Source organism: Panthera onca, chromosome A1 (assembly GCF_046562875.1).
Source record: "Panthera onca isolate mPanOnc1 chromosome A1, mPanOnc1 haplotype 2, whole genome shotgun sequence".
In the NCBI taxonomy this organism is placed as follows: domain Eukaryota; kingdom Metazoa; phylum Chordata; class Mammalia; order Carnivora; family Felidae; genus Panthera; species Panthera onca.
Window position 1 is genome coordinate 27,336,889 of NC_138339.1, and position 25,875 is coordinate 27,362,763.

At 42.2% G+C, this 25,875-nt stretch overlaps 1 protein-coding gene and 1 long non-coding RNA gene across 4 annotated transcripts; one reads left to right on the forward strand and one right to left on the reverse strand.

Annotated features, from left to right (window-relative positions):
• Nucleotides 1–23,689, reverse strand: C1QTNF3 (C1q and TNF related 3). Of its 3 annotated transcripts, none has more exons than XM_060634449.2 (6): nucleotides 23,592–23,689; nucleotides 17,359–17,470; nucleotides 15,198–15,352; nucleotides 10,307–10,436; nucleotides 5,177–5,276; nucleotides 1–1,921 (listed from the first exon to the last, which is right to left on the reverse strand). In XM_060634449.2, exons 1-6 carry the CDS (start codon nucleotides 23,673–23,675, stop codon nucleotides 1,762–1,764), a joined length of 741 nt encoding a protein of 246 aa, XP_060490432.1. In that variant the 5' UTR covers nucleotides 23,676–23,689; the 3' UTR covers nucleotides 1–1,761. The 3 variants fall into 3 exon arrangements, with proteins under 3 accessions (XP_060490432.1, XP_060490431.1, XP_060490430.1); XM_060634448.2 differs by having other exon boundaries at nucleotides 23,412–23,675; XM_060634447.2 differs by having other exon boundaries at nucleotides 23,373–23,675.
• On the forward strand, nucleotides 19,119–24,950 carry LOC132680728 (uncharacterized). The gene is made up of 4 exons (XR_013554751.2): nucleotides 19,119–19,379; nucleotides 20,432–20,482; nucleotides 23,614–23,784; nucleotides 24,229–24,950. It is a non-coding gene; the product is annotated as an uncharacterized LOC132680728 (long non-coding RNA).
• The last annotated feature ends 925 nt before the right edge of the window (nucleotides 24,951–25,875 follow it).

Below are 25,875 nucleotides of genomic sequence, written 5' to 3' on the forward strand. Positions count from 1 at the left end.
TTTACAATCAAATGGCTATTCAACTTTATTAAGGACCTTATAAAACAGTACATTTAACAAAAGTATGTTTGTTTCCACACAATGCTTTTACATTTTTCTTGCCTTAGTTGTACCTAAAGCTAAGCCAATATCTTCTTTTAAGGCAGTTTGTTAATGGTATGTGTTCTTTAGAAATGAAATCTCTTTGGGCAACATGCAAAATTCAAATATCTATTGGCAATACACTTTTACAAAATATTTATGATGTTTAGAAATAGTAAACCTCAACACCCACAGCTCCAGGGATGGCAGGGAACATACACACAAAATCACGAAGACATTATCAACCAGTCAAGCACATTTTGGCTAATATCCAGTCACTTTAAAATAGCATTGCTTGTATTGGTCAGGAAAAGAGTTTTAAAATATTTATAGATCAAAAGGAAGGGTCAAAGAACGGAGCAAGGAGCCCACCAAGTTAGTTAATAGGGCAGCCCTACTTAATTCTCTCTGCTTCCAGCTGTAGGGGGTAATCAATACAATTAAACCCACAGTTTAAAAGCTTTTGTGGAAATTCAAATTGTTACAGAAAATTAGTCAAGGGCTAATTGCTTCCAAGGGAATTCATTAAGTGATATTTGTCAGAAAGGCATCTCTCTAGTGCCTTTTAAATGTGATTTGACCTCAGGGTAAACACATATTCCAATGATACTTTCTTTGCTTAAAAGAAACCAGTTTGGGGTACTATCTTCTGAACTTATCCCTTTTGGGGAGGGATAGGCAAAAGTCAAGGAGCACAGCTGCTTTATAAATGTTGCTTAAATATGGTAATCAAAGAAGTCATATCATTTTTTATTTTTGAAAAGGTTAAGAGATTTTATTTTATGTCTTCTAAATGGAATGCCCTTGTATTTTGCATCCATTAGTTTCACTGTATATAACTGAGTTTACATTTCCTTGAAATGACATGTCAGTGTGTGTAAAGTTTATTGGGGTAATTTCTAAATTGAGAGAGAACTTCACATATATCTGTATATGTGGATCTAAGCTCACCTCAACTGGTTCTGCAGGCCAGAACCAACAAAGATCTACTTTAATCTAAGAAACTCAATGGAAAAAAAGTCAATATAATAAGTCAGACCTGATAAACTCAATTTTGGATCATGAGAAAATTTTATATCCAAAAATACAAGCCATTACAAATCCAGATTTAATTACAGCAGTATCCTTATAAAAAAGGAGGAGTCCATTATTTATGAGCATTATGAATACTTTTCCTATCTAAAAGCTATCTAGAGTTACTAAAAATATCTATACTTCATTCATAAAAATTGACCCACTGGATCAAAGTGTTACTTCCCAGTCTAGGCTTTACAAATGTTTCTGGTAACTTGGTCCTGGCAAGTGCCCTTGCTCCTGCTGGCTCCATCATAATCACTGCACCCTATTCCTTGAAACATTATAAAGAATGATGAGCCTCAAACCTCAAGAATTCCTGAAAGTTGCTATTAAATTAAAAACGGAGTAGCCAAATTCTTTGCAAATGAATTCTTTGATGAGGAAAATTATTTCCAACCTGTATCAAGAAGGGAATTTTTTTTTAGGTGCCTAGGGAAGAGTAAAGGTGCTGAGTATATTAGTCAAGGTCACTTGGGAAGACAATTTTGTGGATTCTTCTTCTGAGCTCCTGAGTAGAACCCTCAACTCTAATGTCCTTCAGCTCATACCAATACCAGCTTAGCCGTAAGTCTTCCCAAAAGTAGAGCTGGTCTATTCATATATTTATTTGGTTTCAAAGAGCAGGAAGCCTGCAAAGGTAGAGAAGCGCTGATGGTCCCCATGAAGAGCGCCATTGCCCATTCTCAGCCAAACCTCATCCCCTTTGGCCAGCTTCAGTACTGCATGGTTGCTGGATGTGTCCGATTTCCCCTTTGTTTCATAGCTGTAAGGAAAAAAAAGGCACCAGCTACTTAGTCTTTGCAGTAGATAGCCACCTCTTTACCAAAATATGTCCTCATCTTCTCCCCCAGACTCTCATGCATTTGAAGTCCTGTGACTAAGTTCTCTAAATGGCATGTGAACAGAAATGACATGTACCACTAAAAGGATTGGCCGATACAATTCTCACAAACACCTCTCCTTGCCTCTTCCTCATTATGACTGTGTGGAATGTTAATGACAATGACCAGAATGACCTTGGAAGCAAAGTATTGTAGCCTGAGTTCTTGAAGACTAGGTAGAGGCCAAGTCTTTCTCACTTGCCCTGACCTGGAACAACCACTCTGGACTGTTCAATGAGAAGAAAAGGGATTTCTATTATGTTTAAGCCATTGGGTTAATGTTGCAGCAGCTTAGTCTACCCTAACTTATTGGTACTGAAGGAGCATTCTGTTATAAACTAAATTAAACTGAAATATAAACTAAAATATGTTGTGTTTGCTCATGGTCAGGCAGAGAGCACTGAGGAAACAAATATTGTGGGCTTGAAAACTGTAGATCCATGTTGTGCTGTGGCAAAACATTTAGGAAAACATCTGATAACATGGAAGACAGACCTTATGTCTATCAAGCCTATACACTAAGAAAGGAAGTGACTAGAAAAGCCAAAATTCTCTTTGCTGCTTTTAGTGAGATGTTTCTACAAAAGATGAGAACTGACATGTTTGAAGCACAGGAAGCAGAAAGGGTGAGTCTAGAAAGTTGAGGCCTAACAGGGTTGGAAAAGCCAAATGCTTTTATACCAGAAAGAGCAGAGGTAAAATTGATGTTGTCCTATTAAGATCTCTCATTTAATCTGATAGACACAGCCTGCGACATAACCTGATGGATTAAAAATATTGCCTTTCTACCCAAATCTATTGTTTTAGAAGGCCTTGTGGTAGCCACCACTAGTCAAGACAGAAAGGCATGAAGATAAGGAGTCAAGGAAATAACAGACGGAAAAACTATCTGTCAAGAAAAGAATGTTGGGTGTTGTTTACCAACACATGTAACTGACTGGCAGCAAATAGCACAAAAGGCTGCTAAATGTCTGAGGAAATGATATTACTCAAACCTGGCTTACAAAGGGCTTGGGGTGTTTGACTAAATACTCTTAGCCCTCAAATTTGCACCAGCAGGAATTGGGCTGTGAAAGACCGCAGGGAAAATCTATTCATCTTTTAGATGTAGCCATGGAGACAAATAAATAAGGAAGATCCTCCCAGAGGACAGAATCAGGGACCGAAGAGAAAACAGCCAAGGGACGTCTGAGTAGCTCGTTTGTTTAAGTGTCAAACTCTTGATCTTAGCTTATGTCAGGATCTCAGGGTGAGAGATCAAGCCCTGCATGGGGTTCCTTGCTAGTGTGGAGCCTGCTTGGGATTCTCTCTCTCCCACTCTCTCTGCCATTCTCCCATGAGCACAAGCTCTCGAGCCCATGCACCTGCACTCTCTGTCTCTCTGAAAATCAATAAACATTAAAAAAAAAAAAAAACAATAGCCAAGAGACTGATGTGATGAAAAGAATTGTTCATTCCTAAGACTCAGGGCTTGGAGTTGGTTGCATGAACTACAGTTTAGGCTGTCTTCCTTGGGGATGGAGGTGGGAAGATATATATTCTAAATGTAGGAAGAATTCTATTGAATTCTCTGCCAGAGGGGCAGAAAAGCCTAGCTGTTCACCAGACTCCATTTCCCTGCTTCCAGAGGAGGAGTTCTATGTTTCCTTGCCATCCTTGCATTGGTTGGGGGGAGTTAGGGAAGGGGAAGTATGTGTCTCTGTTCTCTGAATAGAATATATGATGCGTAAAAATTTTCACAAGCCTGTTGCTCTTTTCTCCTTCTGACTGTGGCAATGACCATGACCAACAAGAATTTGAAAGTCAGTTTTACAGGTGAACTGCTCTCACCACTCTGTGTCCCTGAAAACCCAGATGGAGCACCTCCCTCCCAACCGCCACGAAATCCCTCCTGTACCTTGTCTGCCTTGTCCTTCCCCATCCTAGATCTGGTCAAGCCACACAGAGCTCTGCATTGTGTGAGCTACCATATTCTGGGTCTCTATTTTGCAGTAATTTCACCTACTCATCTTTCTCTCTTTTGGTTTTTCAAAGACATCTTTGCACCAGAAGCCAGGCTCCTGAAGAAATGGCATTCTTCCCAAGTTTTCAAAAATGACAGAGGTTAGATAGTAACCACAGTGTTTTTGATAGATAACTCACCACCCACTTAGTTATGGGAAAGATGTTGGTTCTCTGCCTCTTTCCCCCACACTAAGCTTATATCAAAACAAGTTGTAATATTTCTTTTTAAAATTAATTTTTTTAGGGACACCCGGGTGGCTCAGTTGGTCAAGCAACTGACTTTGGCTCAGGTCACGATCTGCCGGTTTGTGGGTTTGAGCCCCGTATTGGGCTCTGTGCTGACAGCTCAGAGACTAGAGCCTGCTTCAGATTCTGTGCCTCCCGCTCTCTCTGCTCCTCCCCTATTGGCACTCTGTCTCTCAAAAATGAATAAATGTTAAAAATAGTACTTTTTTTAGGGATGCCTAAAGTGGTTCAGTCGGTTAGGTATTGGACTCTTGATTTCAGCTCAGGTCATGATTTCACAGTTCCTGAAATTGAGCCACACAACAGGCTCTGCACTGACAGTGTGGAGCCTGTTTGAGATTCTCTCCCTCCCCCTTTCTCTTGACCCCTACCCACCTGTGTGCACACACAATCTCTTTCTCAAAATAAATAAATAAACTTTAAAAAAAAAAAGTAATTTTTTTACAAGGAACTCTAGGATAAATATCAGAGTGGCAGTACAGCCAAAAGAGAGGGGCCTACTCTGCCAGCTAAGGAAGATGGTGGAGAAGACCATCAATGGGGCTAAACTCTGGCAAAAGGGGTGGGAGGATGGGAAAACAGAGGAAAGGGCTGAGAAAGAAGAAAAGAAATTATGAGTTAAGAAAAGAATACAAATGATTAGTTATGGGGAGTATTGTTAGTAATTAGCTCAAGGCCTCTTATCAACCTGCTTATTCTCAGGTTTATAAGATTTATTTCTTCCCAAATAGTAATTATAATTGGGCCATATATTGGTATATAGGAGCTCTCAGTAGTGACAAGGGTCATGTCAGGCTCTGTTGATTCCTATACACTCCCTGGCACTTGCCAGCCTTTGAGCAAGCAGTGGTGGCATGGATGAGACTGTGATAGAGACGACCACCCACCTGTACATGCTGAAGACTGTATTGCCATTGTGCATGAGGTACACATATACTTCTTCAACATCCTCGTGCTTCATCATGCTGAAGGTGAAGAAATACACACCTGAAAAAGGCAGGTATTTATCCACATTTATATTAATGTCTTGTACATTGAGGACCGAGACATATGCCACATGACTTCACATTTTTTGTTTATATTCTATATGGCATGTAGGTTCTTCTTGGCCTTTATTTGTATGAGTGTTCCTTTGTCTGTTCTCATCTTCATGGTACTTTAAACTTTTTGCGACCTTCCCAGTGTGTGCACTGTGTGTCCTTAATAAGACTACAAAGTCTTTAAAGGATGGAGTAATTTGGGCTGTATCTCACTCCCTCCTCTTCCCAATAGCATGCTTACAGTGAAGTATATGCTATTCCTAGGTATAGATCAACTATCATTAGCACCTGCCACAGGACCCATATAGACAAGGCATATAGCCCTGCATGGATGAACACATGACCTCTGTGGCCTAACAAAATGAGCCAAGTGTAGCATTACAATGGATGAGTAGACTCATCACAGAGATGTTAGCCAAAGATAAGAAGTATTATAGCACAGATAATACTAATAGTTCTGAAGAAATAGTTTTTGTAACTTATCATGTTATTCATTACTCAGCAGCATGACCTTGCTACTAACAATATGGATACTTCTCATTTGTAAAGGACGAACATATTTGAAGAGATGTGAGTTTTCTTGTAAGATTCTAGGCCACCTAACAGAAAGGAACTTCATATGGCCTGATACACCCTGCATGCCAGTGTAGAAAATACCTTCACTGAAAGATTTAAGAGAATCCAAAAGCAGAGAGATGAGCAAAAAGGAAAATCTTCCTAACTCCAAATGATGTGGGATTTGAGAGTGCATTTGGAAAGATGATGAATACACATCATCAGGCTCTTATGGATTTCCATGCTACATTTTTAAACTGATGACCTTGTCTTGGCCCACGTGAGCTGCTATAACAAAGTGCCACAGACTAAGGAGCTTACAACAACAGCAATTTATTTCTCACAGTTTTAGAGGCTGTAAGTCAGAGACCAGGGTGCCAGCATGGTCAGGTGAGGGTCTTCTTCCAGGCTACAGACTCCTGATTGTATCCTCGCATGGCAGAAGGGGTTAGGGGACTCTGTGGGGCCTCTTTCATAAGGGCACTCATCCCATTCATGACAATTCTACCATTGTGAGGTAATCACCTCCCAAAGACCCTACCTCCTAACACCAATAAGTTGTGCAATAGGTTTTCAATGCCCAAGTTGAATGCCAACCTTCAATGCCCAAGATTTTCAATGCGAATGAATTTTGGAGGGGCACAATGAGACCATAGCAGCAAGCCTTGTAAGGGAAAACCCCAGAAACATCTTTTTTTAAAAAAAATAGCACTACATAGTTCTATGTTCCTTATCAAAGGTGCAATTAAGTAAGATAGAAGCTGTAAGGACACCATGTTGAACCACCTGCTTTTGACTCAAGTTGAACCAAGTGAAAAAGTGTGATTATGCTTCATTTAGCACCAGGCTCACATATTCAATATACTCAAAATAAAGGAACTGGTGTAAAACTCAGTCCTATCATTCACATGCCTAGAGATTGGTTCACAGGTGAAAAGGAAAGTCAGATTAGAATTAGAGGACTCAAACAAAGTAGTTTATATGTGTTTAGGTTTTTATTTTTACAAAACTTCTCATTAGATACACACACGCACACCTGTGACAATTTCTAATGCCTCAAGTAGATAAAGCTGGAATCAAAATGACAGGAAACGATATTAGTTTTCCTGAAAAAATAATGACTACTATACAAAATCGATTGCAGAAGCATTTTAGAAAGAGCAGACTAAGAAATTAGATGGGGAATAAATGAAACGCCTAGAGGTGCAAATATAAAAGTGAATACATATTATATCCACATATGGCTTCCTTCTGCAGGGGAAGATACTGAAGACGCGAGGCAAAACACTTACAGTACAGTTTTTAGGTCTTTGCATTACTGTAATTGCAAAAATCAGCCTTCTCTGTCTCGTCCCTCCCAAAGCTGAAAAGTATAAAATGGTCATTTTGTAATCTATTGGATGAGGTTTAAAGTGAAAGACCAATGATGGTTGTTACCATTAGAATTATGCCCAGCCCCAGAGAGTTCTGAAAAAACTACTAAATCTTTGAGCTTCAATTATAAAGCCCTTGAGAGCAGTGGAACCTTTGAGCATATCTAGGTGATTATGGGAATTGCAGCACAGAGAGTGTTTAACAAAATAGTTATAGGAAATTTATAAACCTTCAGAGCAGAAAATCATATAAGAAGTTTTAAAACTGATTGAAGTGTGATGAAAGATTGCTTCTATCGTTTTTATGTCTGTTTCTGAGTTTAACTGGGTAGAAAAAGAAAGGCATTAAAACACTTGCATCAAATTTAACACGGCCATTGCATTTATCAGAATTTTCTTCTTTTCCTTTCTGGATACCATATAGAGAAATAAGGAGAACTGAAAACAAACACCAGAAAGAATCCATCTTCCGTAAAACTAGGAGGCTGAAAAAAAAATTCATAATCTTAGATACTTGTAAGTCTGTCGAATGCAACAGACAACAGGCAGAGTCACATGGAGGCAACATGGGGGCTTGGCAGGGAGTTCTGAGGAGGGCCAAGCAGCAGCAGACCTCAGTTCCAGAAAAAGTACCTTCCCTGATGGAGAAGGGTCACTCTGAAGTACAAGTGCTGAAAAGAAGCTCTTATGAGCAGGGCCGAGATGAAGCCGGAGTTATGTTTGGTGGGGGATAGGGGTGGGGTTGCTAGATAAAGTACAAAACGTGCGGGAAGTGGTCCTGAAGTGGCAGATTTCAGAATCCACCAGCAAAAATAAGGCTCCTAAAGGCAAGAGGACCAGAAGTGCAAGGCTGGTTTCAGAAGTCTTCGAAGACCCAGGGCTGTCAGGGGAGGAAGAGGAAATGTGGCCACACAGAGAAAACACACAGAAGTTCCATCCTGAAAAGAACAGAGTGAATCCCTTGGTGCCAGGAGAGGGGACCATTGAGTTACCAAGCCTGGAAGTATGCTGGGGTCCCTCCCCCTTCCTGAGAAACTACTGCATGTACTGGTCTAGGAAAATCCAACTCATCCAACCATCAGCTAATTTTAGAAAGTAGAAAAGAAGAGCAAAAGCTACCAAGAGTGGAAGAATACTCACCAAGAAGAAATGTTGTCATGTAGTGGATGGGAAATGTAACTAAATACTCCAACATGAGTTTAAAATATGTTAATGAAGCAAATCCTTCTATGAAAGAATATGAACAGAATGTAAGAACTCATGGCAGAAATATCCAGACAAGAGAAGGAACTACAAAATGGGACTAAGGGTTAATGTAAAACAGAAAATGTAAAGAAAGTATCACAGAAACAGGACAGAAGAAATTGGAAAAAGTAAAAAGGAAAATCCACCCTCAGATTATCTAATTAAGGACATGCAGAATAGTGATAGAGGAGTGTCTGTGTGGCTCCGTTAGTTAAGTTTTAGACTCTTGGTTTTGGCTCAGGTCACAGTCTCACAGTTAATGAGTTTGAGCACCAAACTGGACTCTGTGCTGACAGTGCAGACTCTGCTTGGGATTCCCATTCTCTCTCTCTCTCTCAAAAATAAATAAACAAACATTAAAAAAAAAAGAATAGTGACAGAAAAGCAAACAACATGAAATGGAACTAAAGAGCAGCAAGAGGTTAGAGAAAATAAAAGATACAGAAGACAGACTAAGAAAAGTTAAAAATAAAACCAACAGACTATAATTAGAGTCCTTACGAAGTTAACCAGTGGTAGGTCTACTAAGGTGCAGGGGGACAGGGTTGGGAGGCTGCTGGTGAGTGGTCAACCCCAAAGGGGAGGAGTATTTTATCATAGACATTGTTTAGAATTGCTGGACTATGATGACAATAAAAATGGAGTTACCTTTTAATTGGTCTTATTATGCTTTAAAAATATCCCATAGGCACTATGCCCACGTATTGCCTGATTCCTAACACAAGTCAGACTATTCCCGATGCTACCCCACTTGAGTACAACGGTAAGAAAAAATAGTATTTATATCTATATTTAAAAATATAATGCAAAGGAACTTTTCAGGGCAAAAAGAAGGCTTACATCCATGTATTGAAAGGACAGCAGGAAAAGCCCAGAATGATCAGCTCGTGGTGCCCAAAAGTAAGGAAGTTATAGGGGCTGAATGTTGGCTTCCGAATAGGCCCTTGTCCTAAAATCCCCAGGAGCTGTGAATGGTACCTTATATGGCCACATGGACTTTGCAGGTGTAATTAAATTCAGGATCCTGAGATGGGGAGACTATCCAATTACCCAGGTGGGCCCAAGGTAATCATGCTGTCCTTGAGAGCCCAGGAGGTCAGCATCTGAGAGGAGGGGATGTTGACAGTAGAAGGGAGACGGAAGCCATGTGGCTCACAGAGAGGGCACGCTGACAGCCTCTCAGGCTTGGAAGAGGCCAGCTAGCAAAGGAAGAAGCATTGCCTCCATCTTAACATCAGCCCAGTCAGACCGATTCTGGACTTCGGGCCTCCAGAGTTACAAGTGAATAATTTTGTGTCATTTTAAGCCACTCAGTTTATGGTAATTCATTAGATCAGCAATAGGAAACAAATACAGAAGTGCTCAAGAAATTTTAAAAATTTAAATAAAAATTATTTAAAGGATCAGGCCCTCCTCAGGGCAGTGGCATGGGAGGATACTGTTATGACACATTAAACTGTGAGAATTATGATCTTAGGACTTTTAAATGCCCTCTGAGGGATTATTTGCTTCAGTTCAAATAAGAGCTAAAAAAACCTTAGTAACCATGGTTATCATTTTTTTGTAAAGCATCCTCGTCTTTTTGAATTCTAATTCATTTACTGTGAAATACAACAGAAATCCATATATGGGCGGATTGTTTTCACCAGAATCAAAGAATTCTCAACTCTCTAAGTGTCTTCCTTTCTTTGTTTCCTCTCCCTTCACCCTTTTCTTTCCCTCCTCCCTCCCTTCCTTCCTTCTTTCCTTCCATCCAGATTGCTAGATTGATTAACTCAGTCATTCATTTATTTTTACATCTCACCTGATACTGGGGCCCCGAATCTACCAGTCATGACGTCAAAGAAGTTTCCAATGTTGGTCTCAACGCTGCTGAAGATAATTCCGCTGTTCTGATTGCTGAAGTGAGTTGCCAGAGAAGCCATGAATGCAATCTAAGGAAAGAGTTGGGCAGTTAATAGGAAATTTACCTTAAAGGAATGAGGTTTTTACAAACATAAGTTTATCTCAACATTCTTTGTAATAGCTAGATTGGAAATAAATAGAGAAAGAATTAAATAAATCATAGTAATTTCTAACATTTTTATGCTATGCAGCCATTAAAATGATATTATATATCAACAGTTCTCACCATGTGTTTCAAGGAGTATTGAACTTCTAAAGGCTATTTGAAATATTAAAATCCTAATACCGGGAAAATTTGGATGAAATCTACTTATAGTTATTAAATGCACATGAGCATGTTAAAGGATCTGAGAAGGCCTGCTTCAGATAACCATTTAATTTTGCTCACCTATGTTATTTTTTCCCCAAAATACCTGTGATATTATGATTTATAATAAATACACATTTTTTTCTTTGTCCTGGCTTCTGGCATAGAGTTCCCGAAACCATCCGAATATTTTAAGTGATGAGAGAAATCAAGTGGTCTTTTGTGATGTTAATGAGGTGACTTTGGCAAAGCCCCTAGGCAACCTAAAGATGGGGGCTGTTTGCCAGTGGAATCCACCACGTGATTAGAAACTTTGGGCCCCACCTCACATCCAGGAAGGGCAGAGGGGCTGGAGGTTGAGTTCAATCACTAGGGGCCTGCGATTTAATCAAACATGCCAGTGCAATGAAGACTCCATAAAACTTAAAAGGAAGGGGTTCAGAGAGCTTCCACGTTGGCGAACACGTGAAGGGGAAGGAGAGTGGCCCTCGGTCTCTGAGAGGACATGGAAACTCCCCAAACCTGGCCCGAAGCATCTCTTTCATCTGGCTGTTCCTGAATTATAAAAAGCAGTGACTGAGTAAGTAGAATGTTTCTCTGAGTTCATGCTAGCAAATGAACTGATCCTAAGGAAGGGGTTGTTGGAACTTCTCCTCCATAGGCAGACTGTCAGAAGCAGAGATGACAACCTGAATTTGCGAGTAGCATCTGAAGTGGGGGCTGGGGGCAGGGGCGGGGGCGGTGAGTCTTGCTGGGCTGAGCTTTTAACCTTGGACTCTGATGCTGTCTCCAAGCAGGTAGTGTCAGAACTGAGTTGCACTGTAGGACACCCCGTTGATGTAGGACAAATATTTGGTGATGTAAGAAAACCCCCCACCCTGGAATTGCACCATTACTGGCCAGTCACATTTGAAAATCAATGCCAGCGGTGCCTGGGTGGCTCAGTTAAGCAACCGACTTTGGCTCAAGTCACGATGTCTTGTGGTTTGTGAGTTCAAACCCCACATTGGGCTCTCTGCTGTCAGTGCAGAGCCCACTTTGGATCCTCTGTCTGCCTCTCTCTCTCAAAAATAAATAGACATTAAAAACAACAACAACAACAACAACAACAAAAAAACCTATTGCCAATCCCCCATCCAAAGGAGTCATTTTAACTGAGTGTGAGTTAGATCAACACATTCTTTAACTTGCTGGGACCACCTGTCTTCATAAAATGGGAGTTTTAAGGGAGGGGGTGAGAGAAGAGAGAGAGTGAATAATTTGAAGTTCTGAAAGACTCAGGGGTCTGCTCTGAAAGCAGGCCTGGGAGAATGAATACAGAAAGGATCTGAACAGTCGGAAAAGACAGCATGAGGGCCCTGGACACAGAGGAAGGGGAAGGTAGGGGTGACACCAGAGGAGGGATTTGGAAACAAGAATGAAGGGGCCTGGAAGTCACCCTTCTTTCCATGGTGCCTGAGGCCAATCGACCCTCCTCTATAAGTCCTCCTTTAAAACATGTGAAGGTATTTCTCCCAATTAGTACATTGCAGTTATTTATTTATTTTTTTAATGATTATTTATTTTTGACACACACAGAGACAGAGGGTGAGTGGGGGAAGGGTAGAGAGAGAGAGGGAGACACAGAATCTGAAGCAGGCTCCAGGCTCTGAGCTGTCAGCACAGAGCCCCACGCGGGGCTCGAACTCACGGAGTGTGAGATCATGACCTGAGCCGAAGTTGGACGCTTAACCAACTGAGCCACCCAGGCACCATGATACATTGTAGTTTTAGGGTGAAATAGTAGATGGAGTAGTTTTATAATTGCCTAAGATATGCTCCATCAAACTGGCTATGTCAGGGCTCCCTGGCCATTGTGTAACTATCACGGGTTTGGAGTTAGAATTTCTATCTTTGGGAATGTTAATCATCCATCTTATTGGACACCCTTTACCTGGCCAAATGGCATGTGGTTTCTTTGTAAATTTTTGCCAGCACATTGATCCCAGGTTGCTAAAATCAATAAACAGCATTCATTTACAAGTGACAAAACCCCCAAAGCAGTTAGAGAAACACAAAAGACCTCTCGGGTTACAACTTAAAAAACAAGAGGCCCAGAAAGTTGATGGAATTTATCTGTGGTCAAACAACCACCAGATATGCCCAAATAAAAGGCAAAGTTTTCCCCCCAATTGATCTTTCAGATTATAGTCTCTATATTCTGGTTCTTTAAAAGTCTCTCATGCTATGGTATGTTCTCTCAATGACACACAGGCCCCTACCTTTGATGGGTCCACTGCACAATTTTTCATCTTTTTTTAAAAATGTTTATTTATGTTAGAGAGAGAGAGAGACAGAGTGTGAGCAGGAAAGGGACAGAGAGAGAGAGAGGGAGACACAGAATCTGAAGCAGGCTCCAGGCTCTGAGCTATCAGCACAGAGCCCCACACGGGTCTCGAACTCACAAACCTCGAGATCACGACCTGAGCCGAAGTCAGAGCCTTAACTGACTGAGCCACCCAGGCACCCTGTGGATGGTGCACTAGCAATACACATTCAGTGGAAACCGTACTTCAAATTTTGATTTTAGATTTTTTCCCTGGGCTATGAACACGTGGCAGATCCTCTCTTGTGATGCTGGACAGGGGATCAACAACCGATGATACACTTACAGCCATTCTGTACCCACACACCGTTCTGGCTTTTTTTTTTACTTGTAGTAGAGTATCCAATAAATTACATGAGATAGTCAACACTTTATTACAAAATAGGCTTTGTGTTACATGATTTTGCCCAACTATAGGCTAATGGAAGTGTTCTAAGCATGTTTAAGGTACGCTAAGCTAAGCTATGATTTTTGGTAGGTTAGGTGTATTAAGTGCATTTTTTAAAAGTAGGCTTTATGCCCAGTGCAGAGTCCAACATGGGACTTGAATTCACAACCCTGAGATCAAGACCTGAGCTGAGATCAAGAGTCAGACCCTTAACTAACTGAGTCACCCAGGCACCGATTAAATGCACTTTTGACTTACCATGTTTCAACTTAAAATGGGTTTATCTGACATAACTGTTAGAAATAAGCCCGTTGACTCAATCAAAGGAGGGATGTGGAGACTCAGAGCACAGTGAAGCGAAGCTTTATTCAATGTTCTTGCAAGAGCAGGTGTCTGATAGGCAGGCACACTTGGGGCAGTTACAGCAGGCAATTTATCTCCTAGCGTGCAAGTCCCTTCCCTGGTTCCTCATTGGCTGAGCACTACAGAGGTTACACCCTCCCCTGGACGTCACCTATGCCCATGTAGGGCAAGGAGTAGTCTGATTGGAACAAACTATATTCCCTGAGGTGATGCAGGAACTTTCAGTCCCTCCTCCTTTTATTCTTTAGCGCTTATGGCAAAGCCCATGAAAATAAACCCGTGAAAAGGAGAGGGGAAGTGAAGTGTCTAAGGGTTTGGAACTCCATTGTTGGGGGTGGGGGAGGGTCGTACATACTTCCAATAGGTTGTAAATCTGCTGTTAATTAGACAGCATAGTTTTTATTTGGTATTTCTGAAAATGAATCATCTGCCTTACTGCTTGTAGTAACCCCATCATAAGTTGAGGAAGACCTATTTTGTTTTAACCACAGTCATATTTCATATCAGCCAAAAACAACTTTAGTAAAAACTGTTTTCAATGTTGATAGGAATCCCTTGGAAAAATCGATTTAAAAAATATCAGCCAGAAAATAAATAAATACCCAAGATTTAGTCATTTTCTTGGTGACATAATCTTACATTTGCAAATTTTAGATGTTATTGGCAACTAGAATTTTGAACATCACTTAAAAGAGAAATAAATAGACAAATGAACACTTAAGCTTAGGATAAAATATCCTATTATAGCCTCATAAATAGATTCAAACACTTTAAACTGAAATGAATGTCATCAAGTCTTATCTAATCTAGGGTGGATCACAAAAATAAAATGTCTCTACTGATAAAGAAGATTGAAAAGTTTAAATAAAAACTGTGCCACAAGGTCTTGAGTTGATAGAGAATACTTACATATTAGTATCCATATATGTGATTTGAATTGATAAATGTAACAAAATTAATAAATAAGATATTGTAAGTAGACATTTGACCATTCTATTTATACATCTAAAGATTTGTATATTTGAATTGCCAAAAAACCTTTTTTATTTAACACATCTTCTGATTTGGAAAATGGGAGATTAGTTGATACTCAGGGCTGCCCATGGATTTGGTCCATGAAGATTGTTGAATTTCAACTTTAAATGCCTTCCTAAGAATGATTTCAAAATGCTCTTTGAACAACACAGGCTGCCTGAGGGGGGCAGGGGCGGGGAGGGATAGGGGGTGTTGAGTAAAGCCAGAGGCATACTGGCCATTGGCCATTGGTTGAGGGCTTGTCTTAAGAAGTACTCAGGCCTTCTGACTTCTGCACTGGAAGGGTCAGGGCAGTTTGAAAGTCACACAGAGATGTGCGCAAGGAGATTTACCTGCAGTTCCGGAGGAATCCCTGGGTAGCCCTTCTCTCCTTTGGGGCCATGCTGCCCCCGTTCCCCTCGTGGTCCCAGGTCACCTTTGTCTCCTTTCTCACCTTTGGCCCCTTCATGGCCAGTGGCTCCATTATTGCCATTGTTCCCATGGTTTCCTGAAATTACAAGCAGACATCATCACAGGAGAAAGCCTCCATCACTCACACCCACCTTCTATTTTTATACAAATGCAGACCCTTTCTTCATAAAGGTTCAATCTCAATTGTAAAAGAAGACCATTTGAAAGCAATCCTGAACACAGCCAAGGGGCCATCATCAAATCGGATTTCTTCCACATGGGACACTGAAGACAGCCTTCTTAGGTATCAAGTCTCCAAAGCCTGTTTTTCTTATAAAGCAGGAATTGGATGAAGAATTAATGAGGACTGATTATCAAAGTATCATTTATAATAGCAAAGATCAGAAACCACTTAAGTGTCCACCAATACTGGAAGAGCTAAATAAAAAAAAAAAAATACATCCAATAAATAAGGCTATATAGTCACAGAAAAAGAATGCTAAAGAAAAATATTTAATAATATTTAATAATATTCAGACACCTTAAGATTAAAAGGTTATGAATCAATAGAGATAGAATGATGTTAGGTATAAATAATATTTATCTATTACATAAAAATATTTCACGTTTTTTTTTTTTCCTGAATGGATGGAACATGCCTGGCTTTTGTATCATGCCATGTATCTTTTTTTGTCTCTTTGCATTTTTCTACAAAGGACACATACCACTTTTACAACTGAGGGAATGTAAAATCATTGCTAAACATTTTAACAATAATTTTGAAAGCAAGACTTGGATAATGATTTCAACTCTTTGCCGCTAAGAGACAATTCCTACTAGTCTTCCTTTATTTTATACTGGTTAAATTTTACACCCTTTTGCTAATTATTTTCCATGCTACCTTTGGTCAGTTATTATACCAGGCTTGCAATCCTTCCAGATAAACAAACTTTGGCGGTGTTTACAAGTCAATGGACTAACAAAGCCACTCTGATTGGGAAATATTTGGCCAAGGACAGCCTGTTCTGTAAGCTCCGAAGAGTTTAGCCCTCAGAATACTTTAGAGGAGTCTGAATATTCTCTATCCACAATCACTGCGCCTGCTGGCTGTTACCATTGACATCCCATGACATAGATTCCAAGACAGTAATCATAGTTTAAAGTCTAACAGAATGTTTTCTCATTTTAGATTTGGTTTCATAAGAGAAGCCACTCAAAAGTACATAAAAAAATTAAACCTCATTTGATAAATGTTAATATCAATGAGGGTAAGTTAGAGGAGAGCAAGCGGACTTCTGTCAAACACTGAGAAAAAGTCCTAGCCCAGGAAGGGGTAGAGGAAGAGGAAAATAATCCTCAGATGGATCTGGGAGCCTAGAGAATCTAGGCTACCCTTTCCTTGGCTGACCCCAGATACTAGCCAGTTCTCAGAAGCTCTGTGCCTGGGGCACACTCAGTAGAGTAGGATGGCTGAATGGAGCCCAACAGCATTTCCCATGCCACTATGTGGTACCGGAGCCCAAAATGTTCCCATGAGCCCAAGAGAGGCATGAAAGTCAACAAAGAACTAAACATGGACAGACTCTGAGTCTCAGGGAAGAAAAACTTAGCTGGACATAGAATCAGATAGAAGGATGCATGGCTCAGCGAATGGTACTGTGGAGATGGCTCTAACCAGACGGACAGGCGCGCATCTCCTCCGCACCTTCACTTCGGAAGTTCCCTGAAAGTTAGCGCATGGTTGCATGAAGCACGTTGTGGCAGAAACACTGAAACAAGAGTATGTCCAAATAAGATCGCATAGTTCTGTACTCCAAGCTGGTGAAGAACCCCCGCTCCCGATGAATCTGGTGCCCCAGAGCTCTTCACACCTTTGGGATTCTGCAAGCGGGATAAAAAATAAATTCTATGGATTTGATAGTATATTGTTCCACCTAATTGGCTTAATAAATCCAGGACTCTCCCAAACTCTCTTTTGGATTTCCACGCATGCTGTTTGGACCACACGCAAGTGAACCCAAATTATTTAGATTCACCTTGACTCCTATTTTGGCACAGTGCACAATTAGACTGGCAACAGTGCCTCCTCTTTCTCATCCTTACCTGGAATGCCAGGGGGGCCGGGCGGTCCAGGGGGGCCTTGGTAGCCTCGGAAACTGTACTCTCCGTGGCAACATTTGCTGCAGTCTGGGGGCAGTCCTCCGGTTTGTGGAGACTTTAAAAAGATACAGAGAAAAGTTTCAGAGAATGGCACTTGGGAGTAATTCGGATTTGTGAATTTCCTCTGGTCTCAGCCCTTGGGTAAGTTAAACTCCAAACACCCTACAACAACATCAGAAAAGATGGTGTGGCATGGGAACTCGAATGGCAGGGTAGCTAAAGTGAGCTGATGACTCAAAGGACAAGGAAGCCAGCGGGTCAAAAGAAACGCATGCTTTCTGGAAGGAGTGTGGTGTTGGCAGGGGGTGCGGCAGGATTTCTGGGAAGACTGTCCTGAGGCTACCAGTGACAGCAAAAGAGGAGAACCCTTCAGAGTGGATGTGAAGGCACCCCTCTCTTTCCCCGCTGCCAGCACCCTCGCATGTAGCTTGTTTGAGTAGATGACTCTCAAATGATAAGAATTATATTATCAACTTCAAAGATGGTTATTAAGACTTTCTATATTCATGATACTGGGGTAAGGGTTCTTAGAAATTTTGAATTGTAATGCTACCTTTTCAGCCACCGCACACTTAAATTGCCTTAGGAAATTAAGGAAACAAAGCGTTCATTAGTCCAGTAAATTTGTATTCATTATCTACATCTTGAAACAACTTTAACTCCCTCTGAATAGGTGTTCAACTAAGGGGCACCTGGGTGGCTCAGTTGGTTAAGTATCTGACTTAGGCTCAGGTCTGATCTCATGTTTCCTGAGTTCAAGCCCAGCATCAGCTTGCTGCTATCAGCATTTGGATCCTCTGTTCCCTTTTCTCTACCCTCCCCTGCTAGTGCTCTCTCTCTCTCTCTAAAAAAAAAAAAAAAAGATAAGTATTTAACCTCATGTTCTGTTTCATATTTCACTTCAAAATTTTAAATGATTTTCACATCATTCAAGCCAATATTCAATGAGTACTTAATGGGCACCCAATGTATTCAAATATGACACTGAGTGGACTTGTGTATTTATTTAAAGAAAAATCTCTAGGGGCACCTGGGTGGCTCAGTCGGTTAAGCATCCGACTTCGGCTCAGGTCATGATCTCCCAGTTTGTGGGCTCGAGCCCCGCGTCGGGCTCTGTGCTGACAGCTTGGAGTCTGGAGCCTGCTGCTGATTCTGTGTCTCCCTCTCTCTCTGCCCCTCCCCTGCTCACGCTGTCTCTCTCTGTCTCTCAAAAATAAATAAATGTAAAAAAAAAATTTAAAGAAAAATCTCTAAACTCTGTGCTTAAGGTAAAGGACCTATAGCTCTAGCGGGAGAGTTAGATTTGCTTATAAGATTTAGTGTGTCATTAAATTGGTAACTTGTTTTTTAATTATATCATGCAGAATAGTCGTGGAAACTTTCCTAGACATGAGTTATAATTCAATGGTCTTTTGAAAACAGCACATTGTTTCTAAAGGATTCATTAGAAAAGGAAGAGAGGGAGAAAAAGAGGGGGGTGGGGGAAAGGAAGGTTTTAAAATTCACGTTTTCTCTATCACTAGAAATCCAAGCAGAAAAGTGAGTCAAGGCTTTGCATTGCTGCACAGACTTTGCTTTTTTTCTTTTCTTTTTTTTCTTTTTTTTTTAAATCAAAAATGGTCTTGGACTCTTTCTTCACTCCCTCATTCCTTTTTCCTAAAGCCTTCCACCAAGCCATTCAGGGAAAATGCAAAACAGCCAGCTCAAGCATTCTCTTGCAACAGCTCAGAGCTCCAGTCTCAAGTGATCAGGGACCACAATTTGAAACTAACCCCCGTCTCGTCTTCTGCCCCCCAGACTCCACACTGGCCAGATATGGGAGTCTGTAAAATCCTTTCATAAAACTGGTGAAGGAAACAAAAATCAGCTAAAGGAGGTGGTCTGAGACGGGCAAGTTCAGACGCTTGGAAATCCAGACACCACAGCACTGCCCCACCTTCCAATCCAAGGATGCAATGTGAGAAGTAAGTATTCCATAATTTTCTGGTATGATTTTGCTAATGTGAAATACAGCTTTTTAAGTTCCAAGAAATCCAAGGCTCTGCCAATAATGGGCTTTGGGGAAGAAGAAGGGAGGGGAAAGGAGGGAAAATCCTGACATGGACCCATTAAAGAACAGAATTGAGTCACTGAGATGTTAGGAATGTTAGGAAGATGGCTGTACTGGAACCAGAACTCCCATCTCAGTTCTGTGTGGCTTTAGTGATGTCACTGCCCGCCCCCCCACCCCCCTCCCACCAGGCGTCGTTTTTCTTGTCTACTAAATTAGGGCACTGGGTAACATGGTCATGAAGTTTCTTTCCAGCTCTGAGAGCAAGCAAAGATACTAAGGTCTTTTCCAAACCCTCCAATAATGGCTTAGAAAGATTTTATTCTTTTTTTTTTATTAATTTTTGTAAATGTTAATTTATTTTTGAGAGAGAAAGACACACACACACACACACACACACACACACACACAGTGTGAGTGGGAAAGGGAAGGGGCAGAGAGAAAGAGACACACAGAATCTGAAGCAGGCTTCAGGCTCTGAGCTGTTTTTGGCACGGAGCCCAACACGGGGCTTGAACCCATGAACTGTGGAATCATGACCTGAACTGAAGTAGGATGCTAAACCGAATGAGCCACCCAGATGCTCCAGAAAGATTTTATTCTTAAAGTTGAGTGTCTGGGTGTGAGAAGTTAGCTCCAGGAGTTAGGACTGCTCAGTGTCAGAGCTCACTAGGACTGGGGTGTGTGCCCAAGCTACTTGGGAGTGCCTTGAGAGCAGAGAGCTGCCACCCCAACAGGGAGGGTCTTCCGGTTTCTACTAGCTGGGCATCTCCTGAGAGTCCTTCACAACATGTTCCTCTGGCCTGGTCTTTCAAAATTCAATCCAATGGAATAGTGCTTGTGAGCTTTTGAGGGACTCTTCGACCAAGCTGGATGGGATGTGTTCACTCAGAGGTTATCACCTAGGTAAGGGAGAATTACATACTGGGGAGTCACTACATATCTCCCTCTTACCATCTCTCCTAGTCAGGTCCAACTGGAAAGCCAAAGACACAAAAATGAGCACCATGGGAGGAGGTAGGTGTCTCTAAGACAAGTTCTGTACGTTTTATAGATGAAGGTGATGGGGCAGCTACTCAGATTTGAGCTCTGCTCTTAGTGAGTGACTTCTCAGAAAGAAAGCCCACAGCTCCTTCTTTACTGGAAGAAAGAGGGAAGAGAAAGGAGGAGGGAGGTGGAAAGAAGGGGAGAAAGCATCCATGAGAAGGAGGGGAGACTGATAAAGGTGACTGACTAAGAACTGCAGAGAATAAACTGCCAGGAAAAGAAAGACCAAGTCTACTCTCCCCTGATCTCTGCACACTCTACCCACCACAAAGCCCATGGCCAGAGTCCTCTTTTTAGAACACACACCAGATCACCTCACTGCCCTGCTGTGAACAAACACAACTTTCGATGGCAAACTAAGGTCTGAGCTCCTTAACCGGCCAACAGAATCTTCCGGGCTGGCACTAAGATCATCCCGCTTTCCACCCACAGCTCAGGAGCTCCAGCCACACTCATTCCTCCCAGGCTTTGCTGTCTCACATATTTTTAAATTGTATTTCTTGTATGGATAACCATCCTTTTTGTCTCACCTTTGAGATCCAACTCAGCGGCCACCACCACTCTGACACTTTCTCCCCAAATGCCTTATTTGCAGAGATTTTGTTTATCATATGGTATTCAATTATCTGTTCATTTATCCCTCAGAGAGCCCTGCAGAACTGTCTGGACATAGGCTTGGACATATTTATTCCCATCGTAAAGCTTGGCGCATAGTAGGGGCCCAGGAAATCATTGGTGGAAGAATGAATGAAGAAAAAGAAAAAAGAAAAGAGGTGGGGGACATAGGGAAGAAGGGGAACACAGTAAAACCTTAAATGCAGTGTGAGTCTCCATACCCATTGGCAGGCACGCCATTATCGAGGATCTCCAGAATATCAGTGAGTCTAAATCTCCTCAGTATCTCCTATTAGGTTGTCTGTCTGTCTGTCTGTCTGTCGGTTGGTTGGTTGGTTTTGAAAATACGTCTGGAGCCCAGGAGGGTTCAAAAGCCCCTCTGACTTCAAAAAAAAAAAAAAAAGCCAGAAAGTGACTTTTTATCCTCTTGCATCTGACTCCAGTGTGCTGGCTGCCTCCCACCAGAAGGTAGGGCAAAGTAGAAATGTAATTTGGATTCCAGTGGTCTTCTGGGTGTTGGTTGCCAAGAAATAACAACAAACGATAGCCTACATCTGCCTTCTGCTGCGTCTGGGGGCTCACACAGCGAAGGCCAGGAAAGGCCCAGCAAAGATCCCATCCACTGAAATGGAAAGGCCAGGTCAAGGCTTGGACAAAAATGAAAATATCTTCACCACAAAGGAAATAGAAAGTAGCATTAGTCACCCCCTGGCAAAAAGATTGTCAGATGGGGCAGGGCCTGGGTGGCTCAATAAGTAGAGTGTGTGACTCTTGATCTTGAGGTAGTGAGTTCGAGCCCCACATTGGATGTAGGTTACTTAAAAAAAGAAAAAAGATCGTCAAATGAAAGGACAATCTCTAAAAGTGGCCTTTGAAAAATAAGATTGTATTTGGAAGTTATTTCTTTTGTGACTCCTTACAGAAACAATTTTTTCTTGACACAGCCTCATGGAACAGTCTGGGATTCTGCATTGTGCTGTTGAGTTAGAAGTCCCAAGTTAGGGGCACCTGGGTGGCTCAGTTGAGCATCCGACTTGGGCTCGGGTCTTGATCTCACAGTTTGTGAGTTCGAGCCCCATATTGGGCTCTGTGTTGACAGTTTGGAGCCTGGATCCTGCTTCGGATTCTGTGTCTCCCTCTCTCTCTGCCCCTCCCCTGCTCACACACTCTCTCTGTCAAAAATAATAAATAAACATTAAAAAAAAAAAGTTCAACCCTGATTTAAAAAAAAGAAGAAGAAGAAGAAGAAGAAGAAGTCCCAAGTTAGCCCCAGATCTATAGCTGATCATGTGTGGGATTTCAGGCTGATCATATCTCCAGCCTCAACCCAGACTTTTCAGTCTGTGATAGGACGGGTTTAGATTTCAACTGCATGAACCTTTTCAGGGACTATTTAATGCAAAGACACAGTCAATTGTTGTTGTAAAACCTCTTTGTTCAAAGTTCCTATGATTTGAAGTAACTCTTATTGTCCCCCTTATCTGATTTCAACATACTAGATGTGGAGAAGGTAAGTCAAAATTCATTTTGTCCAGTTCTTAATGGTTTAATTAAATGGAGTTTCACCAATTGACAATTCACTACAATGAAACCTTACCTCACTCCTGTACTACCCCCAAAAGAGTTAAAGATGTTTCCTTGGATGCCGAGTTTACACCCAGGGAAATAAATCAAGTTCTTTGTGATTATCAGGCATTAAATCACACAATGAAGTTTTGCTTTTTTTTAAACATGTAGTCTTTTTTGTTCTAACTCTTTGGTTCACAGGCTGAACAGAGAGGCTTAGCAACCCAGACTGCCATAAATCAAATAAACAGGCCTGGCATGAAATGTCACAGTCAACTAACACATCAAAGTGGAAAACTCAAAGGGCAGCCTCTCCCTGCTGGGAAGGATTAAGAAAATCCAACTCTCTTACAATCTGCAAAAGATCCGTCTATCTGCATAGGTCAGCACTACTTCGCACACTAAGAGAGCAGGAAAGAAACTAAGTCACAGCACAGCAGGGAGCCCGCCGCTCCATTCTCCTTTCTCCTGGGGGACACTCTGTCTCCGCACGTCCTCTGCTGATTTTCTAACAGAGACCACAGTCCCCCTGGTCCCCCAGAGCAACCCAGAAAGACACCCACAAGCAGTCTAGCAAACTTCTAGAAAGCACTGATCCTAAGAATCATAGCTGAAACAAGAACAACAGCCAAACTCATTAAGCTTTCACAGTAACCCCTTAGAAGAGAATTCCGAGTACCTGGCCCCAGAATGGGGTGATCTGGGCTAGGTCATCTACCTCAGGGTGCGGTAGCTCATCCGGTCTCAGGGATTTTAGGTCTGCAGAAGTGTTATTATCCACAGTCCCAGTATTAGGATGGCTCCGCTCTCTCACTTTCTCCCTCCGGGAGCCGCTACGGCCAGTCTGCTGGTGGCTTTGCACTATTCTCGCCACCACTTTCTTAGCTCTTCCGCTCACCTCCATGTATTCATCTTGACAGAGGCAAAACGGGAGGAAAAGCAAAGCCAGCAGGTGCCAACAGACGAGCTGCCTCCCGCGCATGATTGTCAACAGAGCCCCAGAGCCTCCCGGAGAAGACGGGCGAGGCTCCTCGGGCAGATGCCAGGGCTGGAGATGAGAGCTGCAGGCGGCTGGGCGCTTTTATACTTCGGTGTGTAATAAATAAGGCTGCAGGCATGCCAGAGGGGAAGCAGCCCTCCTCCCCGGGCAGGACAGCCCCCATTCATCCTTTCCCACCCCACAGGCCGGCAGATTTGTGTGCACAGCTCCCGGTTGGTGGGGTTCATAAATGCCACACCTTGGCACATTTTTGTTAACGTGTGAAGAAAACACACACGACCAGCTGGAAACAGAGAACGTGTGTCCAGAGCTTTGCTTTTGTGATTAGACGTGCGTCTTCGCGGTCAGAGATGCCTTTTGGAAAAACCTGTCCTCAGGCTTGCCAGGAAATGCAGACTTAACTGGATCAATTCTGTCAGAAATGGCAGGGGGCGTGGGGCTGGTTCAGGGCAATCAAGAGGGCTCTGGCACTCTCCTTGTACAGTGACTGCTTCCCCACTGTGCTCCACTTAAAGGAACTCATTTCTCCTTTCAGACACCAGCAGCAGAAGGCAGTTGGGTGACTCCAGAACACTGAGCTGGCTTCAGGTTCAGAGCGTCTGGATTTAGCAAAAGCATTTCCCAGTCCCAGGTTATATTTCCTTTTCCCTTGTGTTTCCAAAAGCCAAGTTAAATTAAAGTCAGTTATTGCCAGATGAAGATACAACATCCTGTTTTGTATTAAAAGAAGACTGTTGGCTCAGGCTACTCATCTTTCTGACATATTCTTGATTAAAAGCGAAGAAATGGAAAGTGCCAAAGCAAACACTACCTCAAATAGATCGGAATGGAGAGAATTATCATTTTATTTGCTACACTTTTATTAATTTGGCCAAAGAGCAAATGGATAGTCCTGACTTTTAGGATCATAAATTAAGGGAATTTATGTAGCTTTGTCATTAAAATTGCTTCTATTTACATATCATTTCATTTAGTATTACTGATTCCCTCATGTAACAAAAAGTCACTCCCCCTCCCTCACGAGAATTGCAGAGACCCTGGGACTTAAAGGGACCATGAGAGGCAAGTGTCCAATGCTAAGGGGACAAGTGTGGCACTGTAAAAAAGCCAAGCCTTGGACAAGCCAGGCCTGATGATGAAGTGACATCGAGCAGCTGGAGAGAGAAGAGACGCAGGAGAGCCCACCCACAGCTGCCTTCCTTACTCAGCAAAGGGACCTGAAAAACAAAAGCCACTGAGGCTGGTTGTATCACTTCTTTGGGACAGCTGCCTCTAGAGCCCACATCTATACTTAGGAGGAATCTGGTCCTGGGCACAGTGTGGGAAGTGAGAGAATTTTTCTATAGAATAGAAGCTCTCCAGTTCACGAGTGTAGGGGCCTTGTGAGTCATGCTTATTCAAAGCGAGCAGTTCCCACCTAGTGGAGTATGAGAGGCTTTGCCCTCCCCATCCTGTAGGTCTACCAGTCCGAAATCTCACTGGAGAATTCTTTGAGATCTGTGATGAGCACGCCTAGGTAAGTCTCCCTAGGGAGGATAGCACATCAACCCTGTTATCTGGCATTAACTCCGATGGAGGATGTGTTTATCAGACCCGGAGCTGCAGACCGGGGAAGTTAACACCTGGGTCTTGTGGTCAAGCAGGTGGATGGAATGTCACTGTGAGGAAAAGGCCCAGAGGAGTGTCTCAGTGGGGATGCTCCCTCATCGGAGAGGCCTGGAAATGATTTTACAGGAAGACCATGAAGCAAGAAATGGCTCTGCGATCCAGGTCACCTAACTCCCAAGTTTTCTGAGAGCTGTCCTTGGCAGCTCCCACCACCTGGACCACCTAGCGAAGTCGCTACAAGCCAACGTCTTCTGACTTTCAACTGCATTGAGGCTTTCCGTTGGTGTTTTCAATGCTTTCAACTATTCTGGTGGTTCTCACTCCCAGCTGCCTGTTAAACCAGGAAGCTTCTAAAGATATCAGTGCCTGGATCCTATCCCAGACCAATGGAGTCAGACTCTGTAGTGGGGCCAGGGCACCAATAGTTTTGAAAAAGTTCCCCAAGATGATTCTACTATGCAGCCAGGTTAGGGAATCACTGACCCATCCTCTTCTTGACTCAACAAGAATAAATAACAACATCTATAATTTGTTGAGCATTTACCGTGTGCCAGCCAAATACTTGTTTGCTTTA